The 21,006-nt window shown below is 39.3% G+C and overlaps 2 protein-coding genes across 4 annotated transcripts in view; one reads left to right on the forward strand and one right to left on the reverse strand.

The window, feature by feature from the left end:
* The window catches only part of XYLB (xylulokinase), an 85,150-nt gene extending 81,851 nt beyond the window's left edge, over window positions 1-3,299 (reverse strand). For 2 of the 3 annotated variants that reach the window (XM_037383773.1, XM_037383772.1), the window contains exons 1-3: window positions 3,139-3,299; window positions 1,330-1,412; window positions 501-570 (exon numbers count right to left, since the gene is read on the reverse strand). In XM_037383773.1, the coding sequence (XP_037239670.1) occupies window positions 501-570; window positions 1,330-1,412; window positions 3,139-3,183 (198 nt within the window). In that variant the 5' untranslated portion in view covers window positions 3,184-3,299. The remainder of the gene's footprint in view (window positions 1-500; window positions 571-1,329; window positions 1,413-3,138) is intronic. The other variant, XM_037383775.1, reaches the window with a different exon arrangement.
* A 9,918-nt stretch (window positions 3,300-13,217) lies between these two features.
* C4H9orf152 (chromosome 4 C9orf152 homolog) lies at window positions 13,218-19,622 on the forward strand. The gene is given in 3 exon segments (XM_037387027.1): window positions 13,218-13,608; window positions 18,385-18,890; window positions 18,892-19,622. Coding segments are annotated over 3 exon segments (840 nt in total). The 5' UTR covers window positions 13,218-13,379; the 3' UTR covers window positions 18,997-19,622.
* Window positions 19,623-21,006: the final 1,384 nt, after the last annotated feature.

Genomic DNA, 21,006 nt, shown 5'->3' on the forward strand with positions numbered 1-21,006 from the left:
GTGACTGGAAATCACTGAATAAATTGCTCTTTAACCACTTACCAGTTGAGACCCACTTACCAGTTGAGACACCAATTGGTCAGAAAAGCTTATGCTAAAAAAAAAATAGTGCACATAACCTAGATGCTACAAAAACACAGATTGAAGCTAGGCAAAGTGACAGCTGCCCCTTTTACATTTGAAACAAGAAGATGAGGTAAAAAAGAATAGTCTTTTTCAAATGAGAGAAAGTCAAGAGAGGATTTATCACACATACAATGCTATAATAGTAGAGAGTGAAGAAACAAACAAAGAAACCATCAAAATGTTAGCAACTTCCACTATGTTTGTTGATAACATTCATATTTGCATACCAAAGACACAAAGTAACACTTAAAAGAAACAGAATACAAGCAAAAGGACTGTGTTGATTTGAATGATGAGTTTCACTATTGCTTGGAATACATTTCCATTTCAATAACAGCAAGGAAGATGTTGAACTATATAAAGCTTTTTCATACCTTGACCCACATTAGCACAGGAGAAGTGACTGTCAGTCTGTCACCATGAATATGGACTCCACCTTGAGTCCTACAGAAAAACAGTATTTTCTCTTGGTAAATTCAGCAATTTTTTGCCCACCAAGGAAAGTTCTTCAAGTTTATTAATAACTGAAGAAAGTCTGCTATACTTTTATGTTAAGAGCAAGGATATGATCAGTGTTTCAAATATAAAAAAGTACAAGCCAGGTCCTAGGAAGAGACAAGAGATGTTTGACCCAATTGCAAAGTAAATAATTTGCAAGGAAAGTCTCTGATCCTGAAGTAAATCTGTGATAGGCTACAGTGCTGGTACTCCTCATTGGCTCCATGTAATTCATAGTTATTTTTAAGTTTCCTAACTGTCACCATTAGTGGCTTGAACCTAGAAGATGAAATTCAATTTTAGCTGTTAAACCATCAAGTAAATAAGTGTACTTGATTGAAACCTGTGACCATGGAAGATGACATTTGTAAATTCTAGTCCATTAACTGAAGTAAACAAACACTGTCATCCTACATCTTACTGTGAGATTTGGAACCACTGAATTTGTCTCCAAATGTCTTTTAGAAGTTCCCTTTGTGCAATTTACTTGCTATTATCATAGCATTCCACCCCAACACAAAGGCAGTGCTTATTTCTGTGTCCTAGAAAGAAACAGTCATGGCCACAAGCCTGAAGTCATGAACATAGCATGAACTTTTTCCATGCCCCCACACTTATCAATGAAACCAAACAGGGCAACAGCCCCCCACCCCAATCTCCAAAGTTCTAAATTGTATTACCCAAGTAAAATAGAAACAGCCTTACTTAAATTCTGGAAGGTCTTTATCAAAATGAACATTATCTTCATAAATTACTCTCAGCTGTTCATCAATAGCAATGACTTTCAGCTAGAAGGTATAAAGCAGGATGTTAAAAAAAACTAACAATAATTAAACAGCACTGACAACTCTGTAATAATTCAGTTCCCACAACAGATGAAATGGGAGAGAACACCCCAGTCCATACAACTTGCTTAAAGTATGGGCACGACTTTACATTAAACAAGTTATTATGTGAGTGTCCAGCATGCCACCTAATCAGTAACATGTATTTCTTTGCTTGCATCCCCCGCTCCCTCATTTTCTCTATCCTTAATCACACAATACCAAAATGTAGGCATACATCATAGCTTACATCATGGTAACCAATTTTTGCAATTTCTCCAAAGAATACAGTATCTTAAAGATGCCATATGCTCCCCTCCCCACCTCCTTTTTTTTTTTTTTCCCATCTTACCAAGGAACCTAACAGACCCTTAGGATACCTTGTGGACCCTCCCTGCTTCCCAAATGATGAGTAAACAAACTACCAGTCTGGCAAAGCTCAGCAGGCATTACACAAGCTTCTGCAACACATGGAAAGCAACATCCCAAACAGGTAACTCTATGAAGGTGAACTTTCTTGCAAGCACAAACTAGAAGAGTATCACAACCTCTCCTCCTCTATCTTCACTCAAGTTCACCTAGTACAAAAGAAAAACATGAACAGTCTAGAAGACAAGTGAGAAGGTAGCTCCCATTCTGCACGTATTTCAACAAGGCAGAGTGCAAACTGCTGCTAAAGGAACAGACAAAAAACAATTCTAGAAAGACTAAGTCATCTCAAAGAGCTGTATTCAAATAATAAAGCCATGCTACTGTAGGCAGGGCCAGTAATCATGCATTGGCACAACTCTACCAATCTGATGCTCTGCGCTAGCTTGAAAACAGCTCTGAGCCACTGCAGCTGAACTGGCTTTCTGTTTGCAGCATGGCCCCTTAAAAAACACTTGATCAACTTAACCTGGATGTGTCTTTTCAAGCTCCCAACCTTCAGTACTGTCGTAATGAACTGACTGATGTTTGTACTCCTACTTCAAACATATTCAGGCCTACGCACAACTTTTTCTATTTGCCCTGCAGGAATAACCAATTAGGCCAAAAAATCAAATTTTCAAGCAACCTGAACGTCCGGGTTCACAACCCTACCGATCCCCCCTCACCGGAGGGCACCGGGCAGGCTGGATGCAGGCGCACACCCCAGCTGCCAGCCTGCCCGATGCCACGGGCAGCGGGGTGTCCGGGCAGTCTGACTGACGGAGCAGGACCACAGCACTCCTTCCCTGGATTAAACGCATCCCTAGGAGAATGGGGGAGCAGGATGTGTCAGGACACGCTGCCTACAGCTTCAGACATGAGACAGAAGAAACAGAACGGGAGGAGGGCCATGCTTATGCAGGCGCAGGGAAGGAGAGGAGCAATGCAACACGTGAAGGGCTGGGAACCACCTCGCAGCGCTGCGGCAGGCGGCGGGCGTCAGCCCAGCCCGGGCAACGGGCGCAGCGCCCAGGCGGCCCCGCTGCCAACGCGGAAGCCCTGCGGCACGGAACCGCCGCTGGGTGAGAGACAAGGGGCGAGGGGGGCAGGAGAAGGCCCGCTCCCCTCCCTCGCTGCGGGCAGAGGCCCCCGCGCACCCCCCGCCCTGCAGCCCCGCGGGGGTGGCCGCTGCGGCGGCGCCAGCCCAGCCCCGCAGGCCCCGGGCAGGCGCCGGGGCTTCCCCGCCGGCCGGGGGAGGGGAGCGGCGCGGCCCCGGTACCTGCTGCGTGCTGAAATCCCAGCCCAAGTAGCAGGGAGCGGCCATGGCGCCGCACGGCCCTCACCCGCGCCCCGCGGCCGGGGCTGGAGGGGGGTGCAGGCCCGGCCTCCCCGGGAAGGAGCCGCCGGCCCGGCCGGGTGAGCGCTGCGCGGCGAGCGGCCCCGCGTCCTGCCCCCACGGGGAGGGGTTGTGCGGGGGCGGCAGCCGGGGGGCGGGTCGCCCCACGTCGGGACCGCGGCGGTGCCCCTGCCCGCGGGGGCGCCCCTGCCCGCGGGGGCCCGGGGACACCGAAGCCGCTGGACAGGGACCGCAAATCGGAAGCAAAACAAAAAAACGGGAAACTTCAAAGCAGAGTCCAAAGGAATCCATGAAACTGACATACCCCGTCCGCATCTACCGGCCCTGCGGTGGTACCGCGCTCCGGTGTGCACAAACACGCTTGCAGAGCATTCCATTAAAAAAAAAATGAAAATTTGTTACGTTGGCTGAAGTTTTGGGTTGTGGTTTGCTTTTTTATTTTCGGTTGGGAGGGTTTAGGGAGGTTTTAGGATTATATTTTACCTGCATGTGACGAGCGAAGTGAATTGCTCATCAAAATCAAAAGAAGGCTCATTTAAAACGTGCCTTCATTCTGCAATCAAGGCGGTATCTCAGCAGAGACTTAATGAAGTCAAATAGGTTTTGCATGCCCAGGATCTTAAACTGTTTTAACAGTACAAATACTTTATTTGAAATGCCCTTTAAACTATAAAACGTTACTAAATGTTGTCATCTTATGAACATTTCAAATATTCCCAGTGATTTCTCACAGCCCTAACTCCCATAGGTTTATACTTCTAAAATTTCTACTTATTATTGTGAAGAAAAACCTTTAAAAAATTAGTCCTGAAGACTCTCAACCTACAATGCGAACACTCATACACTGCCTTTAAAACCAATCTTACTCTATCATATCACCTTTGAATACTCTGTATTGACAGTACCTGTATTAGAAATGTGATCACAAAAATCTCTAAATAAGACAGGGTTTAAATATAAACTTGTCTGAAAAACATTTACAATGTGGGAATCCCTTCAAATGTACAGTGTTGTTGGCCTGCATTTTAGAGTCTAATCTTGCAAATTTATCTGAATAGTTTGCAGTCAGGAAACATCCAAATGTAGTACGGTGGAAATACCAGTCCATTTAAAAATAAAGGTATGTAGAATTGTCATCCAGTTGGTAGTTTGTTGTCTTTAAATCAGATGGCCACAAGGTAGCGGTGGAATTTTATTGCCCCTAAGGAGCTCATGCTAGAGGGACCCATCCTGAACAAAGGTCTCACTTAACCAAGAGGCTGTGAAGGAAATAAAGTTTTTAAAATGTAACCAAGAATTGTTTCCTTAGTATGACTCTTCACAGAAAACAAAGGATCAAATAACACATAAAGGCTGCTTTTCCATTAATGCAGAATGTAACTGGTGAGCCAGGGAGGAGAGGCTTGCTCTGCCTTCCTAACCTGCTGCATATTCCCTATAAACTCATAACAGATACAGAGGCTTGGAATGCTGCAATTGTCAAAATGTAACCACTCGCAACAAAAATGAAGAGAAACTGAAGTCACTTCTGAAGAAAGCCGTAAGAATGATAAATTTCTTCAGAAAAGAGACATTAGTGGATTATTGAATTTTTTTTGAAGGCGGTATTAGTTAGGAGAAAGGAAACAACAGTTTATAAATAAACAAAGCATGAGGATGTAAGAATCAATTATATTCTTCAGCAACCAGATCAGAAGAACAAGCCCAAATAGCAAGAAATACTTCGCTTTAAATAGCACAGAGAAGTTGATACTGGAATAACCACCCTCATGTTATCTGACCTCCTTAAATTGGGAACAAGGGTGCAAGATAACAGGGTAGGAGAATCCACTCAAGGGCAGAATGGGAACGTTAATGTTGCTACTTTCACTCCTCACCTTTCTCTAGAAAAAACAGGGAAGTTTGAAGAATTGTTGCCTTCCCTAGTCCCCCTGTTGCCCATCCTTCCATCAAGGCAGGGTTCTCTCAAATTCAGTTGTTTGTGTATGGAAAATGCGCACGGCTGCTGTTCTTTCTGCATTGAAGTTCATGCTTGTAGATAGAACCATAGCCTCTAAATTTGTTTCTCAAAAGCAAACAAGGTTTAGCTGTGCAGTTATCAGTGAAGTTGCATTCATGTACTAGTGATGTTTTAGCACTGACAAATCCAGAATTTCCAGAGGGGATGGACAAAATGCCTTTTATAATTGAAATGTCACCACTGCAGATTAACAGCTTGAGGCAGAGCACAGATTAATCACTCAAGACACATACAGCAGGGTAAAGGGAAAAGCGAGTTTATTCCCCTTTTCCTATTAACTAGTTTCTGACCTGACGGAGAAGCACTACTTCCATGCTCTGCTAGGCCCCTGGCTGTTTTGATAAGTTATAACCAGTATGCCAATTAATGGGTTTTTTTTATTTCCCTTGATGTCAGGTTAAATTCAACTGCACATTCATTTCAGTTCATTGCAAAATATAAATTATTTCAACTGTATTCCATACTCCTACATACTGAGATTGTTCACTTTTTATTCTCAGTTTGAGTATCCGCCTCTGATCTCAGTTGCACTCCGACATGAACTTAGATTTAACTGCGTTCTTCAGCTTTACACAGGTGAACTCCTTCAAAAACAGTGATAGCCAAACTACCATGCTTCCTTACCATCACATCATCTTAGACATGCCAACAAGCTAGAGAACAGATAGGCCAGACCTTTGACATAACTTAGGATGACTATATTGACAGTGGTCCAGCCATCCTGACTTACACTGGCTATATAATTTAATGGGATGTGAAAGTACTCACACTTTCACTCCATGGGCAACTACAATGCTACCAATCCTTTTGCTCCCAGCAGTAGATTTTGAGCATCTAACTGGTTATTTTAAGTAGCAGGGCAGCCAAGTATTTTTGCGCCCCCAAAGAGCTATTTCACATTTGTACGTCAGCATAGGTTGGCAAAGCAGAAACAACGGGACAGGAAGAGTCACTGCATCTACGGCCATCAGTTAGGCACATGCAATACAACTGCAGCAGCTCATGTTAGACCTAGCACTGTTAAGCCTGCTGGCGCAATTATACTTTTGCCAATAAGAAATCTTGTGGCTCTTTAATTAGATTCAGAAATATTAAGAACAGTAAGCTGGGTCAGATAAATGGCAACCTATTTGCCAAGAAAGCCAAGAGTCACGTGCAATGCTGCTAATGAGGTGGGAGATGTTTACAATGTAAACCTCCAAGTAACACAACAATAACACATTAACATATCACCTTAAAAAAAAAGTCTCAGCTTGAGCACTAGACCTACCTACTGGAAGGACGTCTGAACAATGTCAGTGCTCTAAAGGTCATTCCCTTTCTACTTAGCATTGCAGGTACTCTGTTATCACAAAATCTCCAGCAATGTTTAACCAAGTACCGATAATATAAAATGCCATAGTACCATGAATTAAAAGATAAAGTCGCTGTTCTTTTTATTAAGATGGCATTATAACACCAGCGATGTTTTCCTTCCCCTAAATATGCATTTACCTGTTGAAGTTACTTTTGCACATGATTTTGTGCCAACCGTTGTGTTTGTCCATACCTCCAAACACTGGGGAGTGTCATTATTCACTCTGTAAGAATAAATACTTGATGTTTGAAAGCAACGCATCGAGGTGGCTGCTATTCACTGCAGTTTGAGGGACTGTACTGTGAATGGATGAGAGTATGTATAATGATCCAGCAAAAGCCCTGTGCATGAGTTCCACAAGAGGAAGCCCAGACCACAGTTTTTACATGGAGACTGAAGACACAGCGTATTTAGCTGTAGTAATTATTCCACAGACTTATTGCTTGATTTAATCCTTGACATGTGCATATTCAAAATCCGAGGTGTGGTACTGCATTAACCAATTAAGGCCCTTTACAGAGACCTCATGAAGAACTGGCAGAGGATTCTTTATAGAAGCATATACGGGCACATGAACAATGGGTAAAAGAAAAGAATTTAAATGATGGCTCAACTACACAATCTCAATTATACTGTCAGTTTCATAGGTATTGGTCCATTTGCACCTTTTATTTAACCACGTACGTAAAATCCTCCAATTTCACTGCTACCCAGTGCAGCAGAACATGTGTTGACTTCAGTGGATACTGAATCAGGCACTGTGGAATTGTATCTGGTTTCACATAGTCTAGTTTTACAGATGTAATTTCATTGACTCATTTAGGCTACTAGTGATTATGAAGTGCAGTACAAATTCCTCATGAGATCTCTGCATGGAAGTGAAGGATGTTTCTGAATAGCAAATTATTTTTAGGATGCTTTCCTCCCCTGCACAGATTTCAAGTCCATATTCATTCTCACAATAGTAATAGTACTTAACCACCCTCTTTGGAGGACTATAACTAGAGTCATTTGCAAGGCTTATTAAAGTTAACTTATACACACAGCAGATTTCCTTGAAGATGAATACTGAAGTGGTTTGTGTCCTAATGCTCAAGAGCAAGTATCTCAGAAGCAAGATGTTGTCATCCAGATAAAACTTTTCATTAACAACAGATTAACAAGTTTTTTCATGCTGTACTTGATTCTTATCAAACTCCACTTTCAGATAAGTACATTTTATTGATTAAAAACAATCACAGATAAACTCATTCCTACTCAAACAATACCTGAAGTTGAAACTAATAAGGGCCAAGCCTTGCATTTTTCAGCACCATCCTGCAAGGATCAAAAATAATTTTGCAGTCAAGAATGAATCAAAGACATGTAGTTTATAGGTGGAAAGATCAAGGCAGAAAATTTTTATAGCTTATTCAATTCACTTTAGACCCTGCTTGAAATTCTCCCAGAGTTCCTGTATGTGTATCATGCCTGTTGGGAGAATGAATAAACACAGGCTGCTGTCACCTCCCAGAGCTGTAGCCATCGTAACTCTACGGATAGGAAACATAGTAGTTGGTATAGAAAAGACACTTGGGTAGCAGTACCAGGAGTGTGGATTCAGCTTATAAGAAACTGGAATTTAAGGCATCTGTAGGCTCAATAAAGCTTCAATGAATTTCCAAAATCCTCTGAAGAGGACTATTGAAAGCCATTCAGGTCCCTCTCACCCTCTTCTCATGGACCATTTTATGAGGTCAAAATGGAGTAAACCTAACCATCTTGTTTGTCACACTGATCTAAGAAGCCCAACAACTAAGAAGGAAGCCAGGGAAACTGTAAGGGAAGATGTCCAGGTTCATTTGTTTAAAATCTCTAACTGGTAAGTATCTTCAGTTTCTTCTTAGACTTGCCTCTGCACATTGTCACTTCTAAAAAGTAATCTCAGAAGCTCTCAATAGGCAAGGACAGCAGCAGAACTACAAAACACAAAACTCCTGCCCCTGAATTATGGATGCTGATTGTTTGCACAGGGAGAGAGATTCCAGTTCTAACAATGCAGACAACCAGCAGAGTGAGCAGCCCTCTAACAGAGCACATTTCAGCATTTTAGTTTACTTTCCACAGCAACTAACACTCCAAAGGAAGACTATTTGTCTTGCTAATCCTCAGCACCAACAGAGTCAAGACAGAAGAACAGAGGTTTTTAAGTGCTGTTTATGCCAGGCACAAAAACCACACAGAACATCTGCTGCATTTAACTCCTTGCAACCAGCACAATTAAATTTCTTCTGGATTAATCCAGTGACTTCAGTGTGACCATATTTACCATCCACTAAAAGAACATTAAAAAAAAAAAGAATGTGGTTCTGCAAAGGGAACTGGATAGCACCAAGTTCCCAACACATGCAAAACCAGACCGGCGAGTATTAAAGGTAAAGCACAAGATAATTGGTATGGAATCCTCAGTGCTAACTTTGTGATCTTGATTTAAGCCTTTACAGACACCCAGGCAGAGTGCAGGACCAGAGATTCTAGAGTTCACTACTGGACATGGAGCAATTCTACAGATTCTACCTCATTCTGGGCACACTAGTGTTTTGCAAAACTCTCCCAGTCACTAGGGCTAGATCAGTGGTACTGGATTCAGTCACTTGGGAACTTCAGAGATCTCAGGAATAGAAATTTGGCAAGCCGTTTTACATCCCCTGCTAGCCAGGCAACCTTCTCAGGACAGCTAGCAAAGTAACATTCCTGATTTATTTTTTCATATAGAGATATACTGATGTATACCTACAGACATAAACATAATAATTATATTTACATAAAGACCTCAAGGGATAAAAGGTGACAATAGAATCCTATCAAGGAAACGGGAAGGTGGACTACATATGACCCAAGCTCACCAAACCTTCAGACAGACTTGAAGGACAGCTGGGCCACACTCCCTTTGACACACTTGATCCCCTTCTGACTGAAAGCACATGAAAGGTCAGATCAGAACATCTTGAGATCACACTGAAAACTTGCATCCCATTACCATGGACATGCAGAACACACCAAAAAATAACCTTGCATCATCAGAAAGTCCTTTGGTCTACTTACACCAAACCCTAACATGTTTTAAGGTTGTGCTTTTAAATAATAGAAATATATGTGCCCTTATCAAAAGTCTTACTAAAAAGTAAACAGTTACTATTGACTCTACTAATACTGTCTGGAACCCAAATAATAGCAGCCACCCTGTCGCTACCTTTCTTTCTGTTACCATATTTGCTAACAATAAAATAGCCACTTTCTAACATTTCAAGACTGCATTTAAATATTTTTTTAAAAAAAAACACTATAGACAGCTAGTGAAAAGGGTTTATCACAGTAACTTTGATTTTCCTTCTCTGTACCAGTTACAATCTACAGATATTTGTATTCTGTCTTTGTAACCTGCATGAAAAGTGTTGGACGCATCTATAGTTCTGCACATGAACAACATGAATATATACCTCTGGTCTCAGTTGTGCAGTAAAATCCAGTGTTACAGGAAGTACATTCAGTCAGTTAACCATTATGAGCATTTTTAATTATTTTTAAATCAACAATTATTCCTATAAGGCCCTCCAAACAATTTTTAAACAAAAAACTAATCTACTACTCACAAATTAATTAGCATGAGATAAAATTAGTTGCATCTTTTTAAATGAGATTTTGTAACCAAGGTCAAGGGCATTAAACATCTACTTCAAGTTCTAAAAGCCACTGCTTTTGTATTATGAGGTATTCTCAATTTTTTTTGCCTCAAGGAAATGAAGAATTGCTTCCATTGTGTGATGGAAGAACAGGCTTAAGGGAAATATGACACTTCATAGTTCAGTGGATAATCAAACAAAAATCACTCATAGATGATGTTTTGGACAAGAGTTTGTCCAATTAAAAAAAGACACAAACCTCATCATGGTGATAAATTTTCAGAACCTATAGGACTGTTAGGAAATGTGTGCCAGTGCTAGGAAATGGCTTGACTTCTTGTATTCCTCAGCAACCTAGAAGCCAAATGGAGGCCTCTAACATTAGTAAGACTAAGGCAAACATAGTCATACCACTCCAATAGTGCCACCTGCTGCATATTTTAAAAGTATACAGTGGTCTGTCGATCCAAGTCAATTTAAAGACTGAACTATTGACTGGTTTAAATGGAAGTCATAATTTTGAGACATATAATTTTATTTCATATATAATTTCATGTCAATACAAAAAACTGATTTTTTTTTTTAATTAGTAATACCTAAACAGGCTAAGGGTACAAAGGGAGTTGTTCCAATATGGTATAAGAATAAAACCCATGGGTAATCCATTTTCAAGTTTATCTCAGCAACATAACAAGGATTAGTTACATCAGCTCACTGCATGTCACAGCCACAATTAACCCTATGTACTTTGTGATATCACATAGATTACACCTGCTACGCATTTATGAATCATACCCTGGTTGCAAATTATTCACAAAATACACACATGTATATATGTGCATGTGTCTATATATAGACACACATGCCTCGACAGCAAAGTATACACACACAAACACATATACAACAAACACCCCTCGAGACTGAAGCGTGATGCCCTCTTCACAAGCTTTTGGTGAAAAGGAAACAAACTGTAATGTATATGGGACTGGTTTAGCAAAACAAAAGCTAATCCTTTCCTGGTTGTAGCGCTCTGCTGTACCACCTGGACTCATTCACTTCATTTCACTGGGCATCTGGTTTCTTTTCCAAGTTTCTGGTTTTGCTGCTTACCCATGCAGCTGTTCGGGAAGAGAGTGCCATGCATAATCCATTTGCATAACTATGTGTGATGGCTTTTCCATGATCCTGAGGGAATGGTACAGTACAAATAATAAATAATAATAATTTCTGATCAGATACAAACTTATTATAGTAGATATTATATAGATTCTAATGAGAAGTTAAGTGTACATCTTTTAAGACAAAGCCTAGTTTCATGTTCAAGGATACTATCCTGGGTAATTCTTTCTGCAACACATAGTCAGGTTGCGCAAGTCACTTCCACAGGAGGTCAGTGAGTCAAATAGTGTGACTGGAATTTTAAAAAGGTAGGGTAACTTTTATGACCATTAATAACATTTGTATTGAATGCCAGCTCAAACTGTAATGAGGTTAATTAAATCTCCTGCCCCAATGTATAAACCAACTGCCTGAAGGTCCAAAGGAGGACTCCACGTGCCAACAACTCGGAACACTGAACAAACAAGGCAATTGAGGTACTCCTTTCTACAGAGCACTGGGTGTTTGTCACTACTGAAGGCTAGGTATCAAAGTAGATCTACCAACGCCATGATACATCACAACTCCAGCATGACACATGCTTTTTCCAGGCTCAAGTAAGAAGGTAACTTTAAGAGCATCTACAGGATCTGGAAAAGTATTTTGTTTACCATCCTCTCCCTGGCTAAGGTAGAAAAAAACTGCAGTTGAGGTAGGCAACACGATCTGCAAAACACAAGCCTATTGGGAAGGCAAAAGCAATAATTAATAAAGAGAATTACAGCAGACTTACAGGTGAGCCTGCTGAGTCTTACCAGAATTCTACGAACTACATAACTACAGCCTTATTACCATGTACATGCAACTTCTAAAGCAATTCCCAAGGTCTGCAGGATTTAAGCCTGATTCGGTAAATCATTTATGATTTAAATCATCTCATAATTTCTGCCATTAAATGGAAAAATACAGCACCCAGCATTCCTTCCACACACTGCCCTTTCACAATGTCCTTTTATGCAGTGCTTGTCACTGCAAGGAACCTAGCAGATTTATATTATGCACAATTATATTAAAACTACTGTTTAAGTGCATAATTTTTTCACATACTACTCTCTTGGGCCCTTGCAACAGCATCAGATGGACCTATTGCAGGGACATAAACTTGCAGTTCATAGTCCAGACATAGCCTTGTCCTTTATTGATAGGATTAAAACCCATGTATTTTTAAAATTTTTGCCTTATTATTACATAATACTGTTACATGTATGGTAAGTGTTAAAATGTGGCTTACCATGCATTTGAAAAGTTGGTTCACCTTTCAGTAACAAAATGATTACTTCTATAGTTTATTTCATTTTATAGAAAGGCAGAAAACCTGAATGAGTCAGAGTAAAGCACTCCTATGTTCAGCCTCCCAATTCTAAGTGTCATTAGCACATACATTTTTGACTCTGCACCCTGGCCTGAATACTTTTAACACATTCTAAAAAGGGAGCAACAAGCACAAAATCATTAAGGTATAATAAATCCTCCCCTCCAACCACTACTGCCCCAAAAAACAGTAGCAAAAATGAAGCCGGATGAAAGTTAAGGAAGGGAGAGTAGAAGGAAAAAGACAACAGAAAAAGAAACCTGAAGAAAGATTTCCCTGTTGGAACTACTGTCTTGGGAAGGTCACCATGACAGCATCCCTTTAAGAATTAACATTACTACATAAACCAGTATTACTCAGCCCTTTGTGCACCTGACAGTGTTCAATGAGGTTTTGTATTTCACTGTTTTTTTTGGCAAAGCTTCATATGCTCACAACCTTAAGTCAACAGTAAATCCAACTATCCAGTTATAATCATGAGCTTTGTATGCAGTAGCTCCAGATGCACCGCATGAGAACAAGCTGACTGAAATCCAGAATTTCAGAATAGACTACGGAACTACTGAAATAAGTCACCGTACTTAGAAGAAAGTTATTTTTTCATTTAGGAAGATTTCAGATGCTTCACACTTGTTTTCATTTTTTGCCAACACAATGAAGGAAATGTCCTGCCTCTGCATGACTTTTTCTTCCTTGTTGGAACCAATGGTGAAGACTTATAAATACATGACTGGTATTTTTTCAGTGACTCATACCTCAGAGCAACAGACTTCAGATCGTGATAAGCAGCCAACCAAGATGGATGTAAGCTTACTTGAGGAGCAGTATGACCATATGAAACAGAAGCAAAAACTGCAGTCGCACATTATCGTATTTAAAACAGGTATATTTATATTTATGGGGGGAAATGCAAATGTAGATGTAAAGACTATTTCCTTAAATTTTTAATAACTCCTAGTTTTGTTCTTTTTATGCTCAGCTTCAAAAGATGTACAAAGTGAATGCCTCTTCTGTCATTTTGGGGTTTTATTCATTTCACTGAAAGGTGGTCATATCAATTAGCTTTATGGCAGTGAAACACTAACGTGAATTTGAAACAAATGTATCTGAGATACGGTTTTACAGGTTTTACGTCAATAAAATTCTAAACATAAATGGTGACTCTTACAGGAGCCACGTACTTCATGCCTATCATCAGTGTATTTGTGCAACGTATTCTGTAACATTCCTGCTCTCTTGAATGCTTCCATCAGAATAAGCAATTCTGGGTCTTCTATTTCTTTTCTGCTTCTTTATCTGTGTAAAGAAATATGTCCTACAAGAATATAGATAACAACAGCAAATATCAAGTGATTGGCACAAGTTGGGGTTTTGTTCAGAAAACTTATAGTAAGAGTCATAGTAGGTAACTAAGAAACAAGCTTTGAACAAGAGGTCCTGTTTTGAAAGTATTTTCACTGCGTACTGCTTGTAAAGTTAATAAATAGGAAACTAAGAAACAATATGTATCACTCATCTACCTGCTACGTCAGATTTTATATAAGAAACTCTCAAATATTTTAAAGTTTTTATAGACTACTGTTTACAATATTACATTAATATATTCTCATTTACTTTCCAAGTTAAAATGATATTAAGAATACTAAGCCAATTGATGAAGTTGTCTTCTGAATTTAATCACAATATGAAAAACATGCTTCATTCACCCCTCATATTAGTATTTAGCTCAATAAATGCAGAACTTGGGTTATTTAATTTTTTACATTTTTCTCTACATTTTCCAGCAGTTCTAGATTTTGGCTGTCATCAAAATATCATCAAAACAATTTAAAAACCACTAATTATGAACTATACAATAGATCCACTTCTTCAGTATTCATTCATCCAAATGTCTAGAAATCCTTATGTTAAAAGAAATTAAATCTCTGGGAGGAAGAAAAAAATTTATATATATACACACATACATATATATATATATATACAGACACATGAGCTTATTTTATCAGGTCTGAAAAGACAACTAACTTGAAGACAAAACAGCCCATCTAAGCTATAGCAAATATGTAAGTTACTCAAAGAAAGGAAGCAGCAATCTGCATTCAGATTAAATTCAAATGTACCTTCAGATATAATGAAATGAATCAGAGCAGATTTTTTTTGCAAGGAATCTTTAATTGGAAGATTAAAGAAAAGACATAAGAAAGTAGGACTGCACAGTTTCTGGGCAGTTTAAAATTTAGTAGGGCTGGAAGTTCATATACAAATACTTTCACACACATACACATAACCCAAAACATTCACAGAACTAAATAACCTACTGCACTGAACTTCTATCTTTAAACAACGTATATGGAAAGGATTAATGTTACTGTTAGAAGCAGCTGAATTTTGGGGTGTTTTTTTGTTATGCTGAGTTCTCAGTGTCCTAAAAGTTCATCTTATACATTCCCATGGTTTAGAAGCTGGGAAAACCTATGAAATAGGTCAGCACTTTGAACCTGTTATAAGCATCAGTTTCCAAGAATGTATCAAGCAGAAACAAACACTGCCATATTGAGACAGCCCTACACTCCTTAAGTTACGAGCTTAAACTACCCAGAAATTCCAGCTAGTACCAAAAGGCAGTAAACATACGAATCAGTATTTTGCACTGACAGCAAATCGTTTCCCTACCTAGAAGGTAAGCTTATGGCTGAGCTGGGAAAGCAACAACAGCACCACCACAACTGCACACATACGCACAAACCTCAAAGGCCAGACACAAAAACCTCGTGAGATTCAAATCTCATGGAAGGAGAGCACCTTCAGTCCCTCATGGTCTTAAACATCCCTGCCAACGGTCTTTGTTCTAACTATTAGAATGCTAAATTATTCCTGCCTAACAGACCAGTTGTCCTTCCATGATACCACAGGGATTTTGAGCATTTCAGGTTTATTGCACCACAGCTGGAATGATAACTCCAAGCTTCCTTGTGGACTTTTAGCTTCATATGTCACTACCTGTTTGCCAGACATGAAATTGTAGACCTTGAAACAGAACTTAAAATCCACTAAATTCTCTAGTTTTTTGACTGGTGGGTTAGTAACTGAGAAGTCACCTGGAAACAACTTTCTTCTGTTCCTTCCCCAATACACACAGCCCTGTTCATGCTTTTGCCTGTTCCTGATTACTTGAGAACAAAGAGCGTGACAAGATTTGAAAGTCACCAGCTAGAGGAAAATACAGCAGTGTATTCATTATTTATTTGCTAAGAAGCTGAAAAACAGTATTTACTTTAGGAATTAAATGGGAGCATTCAGCACATGCAGTCACAACAGAAAAAACACTGGGGCTCTGACTACAGGGAGTTCTGACTGCAGATATCTCTTCCAAGTATTTCCCAAGCTAACTTGAACTAAGATTAACTGTTGTCACTCCAGAACCTTAAAAGTATCTATGATGACAGCATATGAAGAAGGCCAGATGGTAAACAACCCCACAAAAAGGCTATAATGTAAAATTTATTTAAATAAACAAACAAAAAAACCCCCCAAACCAAAACAAAACAAAAAGAAATCCAAAACCCAACAACCCAGACAAAAGATCTATCTAATTAAAGCTATCTTTAGAAGCTGAGAGAGTGCTGGATGTGCGTTAATGTGACAAAATTCGACATACAGTAGATCAGGACTCTCACATTTCTATCTGAGGTCATCGCTCAATGTTGTGTGCCGCACCTTAGCCAAGGAATTAAATCAAATCTGAACTGAAAAACAGTTCAGACTATTAAAATTGGACTAGATGCATTACTTTGAACTATCTGATCTACTCAAGCCAGATGATAATTCTTCTGATAACCAGTTCATAATGTTCAAGATCAAACCTCATGTTGCCCATCAATGCCAGTCAAGAGTGCAATTACATCCACAAGAACATGCAAAGCTGCATCTCCTCAGTCTCTCAGTTCCTTCTCTCATGCTTTTTCTTTCACACATCAAGAACAAGTCCCAGTTTTTGTAGCTTGGTGCTATACCATGCTTTCTGCAGAACACACAGGGCTGTATTTTACAAGTGGACTTTTTGTAGCCACCCAAGCTCAGCTTTATTTCCTGGATAAAGTCCACTCATAACTTTGATTCTCACTGCTAAAATAATAGAGAACTGTGTATTCTTATCTCTATGAATGGTTTCACCCTAGGAAACTCTGTTAGCATACTTCACTGTACAGACACACACAAACACATCTGTACCTCTAAGCATTGCATGTGCTTTAGTCTCCTTTTTCCTGGTAACACTGCAGGAGAGCAGAAGACATGGGCTGACATGGTCCTCACTCCCAAAGCCATGCTGCAAAGCTTCAGCAATGAGAGCCAAAGACAATAGTGAAAGCCCCTCATTAGCTGAAACCCTGTTGTACAGGTTCATTTACTGCCAGTAATCAGCTGGGTCTGACATCTTCAAATATTTCCTTGTAAAGATGGTAAGAAAGACAGCTATAAAGAGGGGATTCTGCTGTTGATTTTTTTAAAAAGCAGCATCCTATTCAAACTAGCTTCATTTCAAATTCAGGGTTACCATTCTTTTAAAATGGTTATTCAGACATTTTGTTTCAGAATATAATCAGTACTCTTCTATGTCTACTTTTTTCACTTTAATATGCTTCATAACTCATACTGCAACAGACACAGTTCCTATAACTCAACCCTGTAAATAAGGTCAGCATTCTTCACAACGCCTACTTTAAACTATATTTGTGCTAGCTGAAATATATTTCGTTAGTACTTGCCATATTAACAGCACTGTTTATCTTCAACGTAATGGTTCAGTTTCTATTTGTTTTCAAGGCACAGAAAGCCAGTCACATTCAGTAATTTGATGGCTGCTACATGTAATTAAAGTAGCATTAGCATTTCTATCCCTAATATCTTACACATTTCCAACAGTAACTTTCACACTACTTTAGAAATTAAGCTATAGGGATAGCAGAATAAAATAAAAGACCAGATTCTCTTCCACTGTTATAGCTACTCCATACTATTCATGAAGCAAGCAGATTTTTCCTCACAGCAATCACACAGGCAACATTAGTGTGATAGGCTATTTACATTATTTAGAATGACTACAATAGTAAAATTGCAGTAAATTATTAAAATACAAGCTCTGTGTTAATGATCCCTCATTAAGAAAAAGAAGACAGACATTCACAACTTGTTTCATCTAGAAGTGGTCACAGTATTTAAGTTGTGAATACAAACTTCAAACGGTATCAAACAGAACATTTCTGTCTTTTGAATTACAGCACCTACAAACAGACTGAGCAAGTCCCTACTCACCTTAGGAATTTTTGCTTACAAGCAATTAATTAATGAAAGTCAATTCTCAATCTGTGTTGTTAATGAGTCTTAGAGTACCAGTTAGATTAATATTGACTCAATAAATCTCCATTTTCATTTGACTAACCCTAGGGTACCATTTATGTCCTTAGAACTGCAAAACCCAGCATGAAATATTGCTACGCCACAACCTGGCATCAAAAGAACTTGCATTACTCTCAGCCACAGACGGAAAGAGTACAGATAAATTCATCTGTTAAAGCTCTTCAGTTAAGTTTATGCCACAGAAATTAGACCCTTGATTTTTGCCACCATAGTAACATGCATAAATTTCTTTCTCTTGTAGGTGAACATGAATCTGTTCTGCCAGAACCAATGATCAATGCTGTTTTAATTAATACAAAAGTCAGAAGATCAAAGTCTTTTACAGAACATGCTCCTGTCAGAAAGGTCAGAGTGGAGATGACCAGCAGCAGCAACATACAAAACAACTCACCATGGCATACCCACCTGGGAATTCACCGCCTGGTGCAAGCCCCTTGTCAAGGAGTTACCTGGGATCTTTCCCACTGCAAGAATGGACAATGCAGTTTTGACAATCAGAGACTGATTTCAAAGGGAAACGACAAACTGCAACCCAAGGAATTAGAAGGAGCAAGCAAACCATCTGCGCTCAGTCAACTGGGAAGTTCAAGCATGTTGAACAGTTTCAGTAAAGAGAATAGTAGCAACATTTCAAGCACCTGCCAAAAGCCTGCTCTGAAATCAGCCACTTCGGCAGTTTGGGCACATCAAGATACTTCTACAAAATGCATGCCAGCCTGTAATAAACAGAAATTTTACCCTTTCCCTAATAAAAAAGGGCCCAGAATTTCTGAAGCAGCAAGGAGGCTTGGATTGTATGTCTCACAATGAAGACATTCAGTACTATATAAATCTTAGCCAAAAACTTGACTAAAACTTAAAAGAGCAGGATAGCCTTCCTAGTAACACTGATTGACCTGCTGAGGGTCTACTACTTTTATTAACCACGGAAGTTCCTTACTACATAATATTGTTTTACAGTACAGTGTAAAATTAGATGTCCTCATGAAAATACTGGGCTGCAATGACAGATACTCAATTCTATTATTTGAGATACGACAGCAATTTTATCTTTTTTTTTTTCCCTATTTTCAGGTTACTGATTTTAGAAACTAAGATTTTATCACAGCAATATTTGAAATATCTGAAAAAGCTATAGCAGAGACTAGTAGAACTACTGATGAAGCAACTAGGCTAAATTTCAGCACAGTACTATTTAATTAGACAATAAACAAGGAACAAATGAAAGCACCTGTCTTGAAGGTGATTGGTACACTTAACATATGATTTCATCATTCACTTTCCTCAAAAAAAGATATTCAAGATACTTTCTGATGTATTTTTAAAATCAATGAATAAAACCTCTGCTCAATTCTGTGGTTGTTTTAAAGCAACTTACTAAATGTCATCTTCTTATTGTATATAAATTCTATAATAACATAATGTTGGTTCCTATCTCTCCTCAGTATTTCATTAGAAAATAAAAGTCTGAAACAATTACTTATCTCCCCGATACTGTGTATCAACATACCTTCCTTACCGGAAGTTTAATGCATCTTTTTGCTGTTACAACTCTCTGCTCACAAAGGGGATATAACCATTTCAACTACACAAATATAACTGTAGTAGTACGACTATTTTTTATAGCTAGGGTTTAACATCTTTTCTTGTGGCACAACTGCATCGCAAACCTGCTCAAGTTTTTAAAAGGGAGTAGTTACTGCTGGTCTCCCCTCCTGCCAGATCTTTAGAGGAAGGAGAACCTCTTTTGTGAGTGCTTCTCAATGACAAAAGCATGAGCTATGCATCACCCACTTCTGGCTGCAAGTATTCAGATAGGTCCTTTTCTCAGATGTAGACTTGAGAAAAAATTGAGACATTAAATGTCTCCCCATTTAATGACAATGTTAATTTTAAGCTATACACCTGGCAGCCACTGGCTCTTCTGAACCATTCCATTTCACCTGAGTCCTGAAAACAGATGGTAGAATGAGGATCAGGTGGAAGGCCCGCAAAGCTCTTCATGATCCCTGTAAACAGTCTGTAAGTTCACATCCCCAGTTATCACCACTGTCCGAAAAATCACATCATCCACACACAAAAGGTGAGCAAAAAAGATGCCAGAGATGCTCAGCTGTGGTTTAGGTCCTTCTAGACACAAATTCTTCTGAGCAAGAAAGATAAACCATCCTGTCACAAGGTATCTTGGAAACACTGTTAACACCAATATGCAAATAAAAGCCTATTGTCAAAGAGATAGGAGTGTTATCCATTTCTAAGAGAAACTACCATTTTCTTTGCACCCAATGCCACTTCAAACCATTAATCCTTCATACAATTCCACTGACTTTTGTTGAGCTTGATGGAGGATACTACATCTGGAGATGTTGGCACAGATCTGTCAGAGCCTACACTGCCATTGCAGGAGATCCACAGCTATAAGTACATCACAGTACTTTGTTAAGTCTACAAACACAGAAAAAATATCATTGAATGTCATAGTACTTCACTCCCTCTGGCGAAACACCATTTTCTGTGCCACTCATAAGTTTCAGACCCAGATTCTGCAGTATCCCACACATCACCAGCAGTTAGGCAGGCACCTTGTCTCCTGTGACAGTCCTTAAGATAGTATTGAAAAGCTCTAGCTATTACCAAAAGCCATGGGTGTGCTCCTGAAGAATTTTCTACTCATCCTCAGTAAAAGCAGCAGAATGAAGACACAGGTTTGGGAAGAGGTGTTCATTGTGATTTTTCAGGTCTTCCAGTGTTTTCAATTAACTGCCTGCCCAGATTAGTATCCAGCTCAGATGCTGATTTCTATTTCTGGGTAGGCATGAGACAATAATAAAGAATCATAGCTACATTGGTTTTTTTCTTCACA

Source organism: Falco rusticolus, chromosome 4, assembly GCF_015220075.1.
Source record: "Falco rusticolus isolate bFalRus1 chromosome 4, bFalRus1.pri, whole genome shotgun sequence".
Taxonomy (NCBI): domain Eukaryota; kingdom Metazoa; phylum Chordata; class Aves; order Falconiformes; family Falconidae; genus Falco; species Falco rusticolus.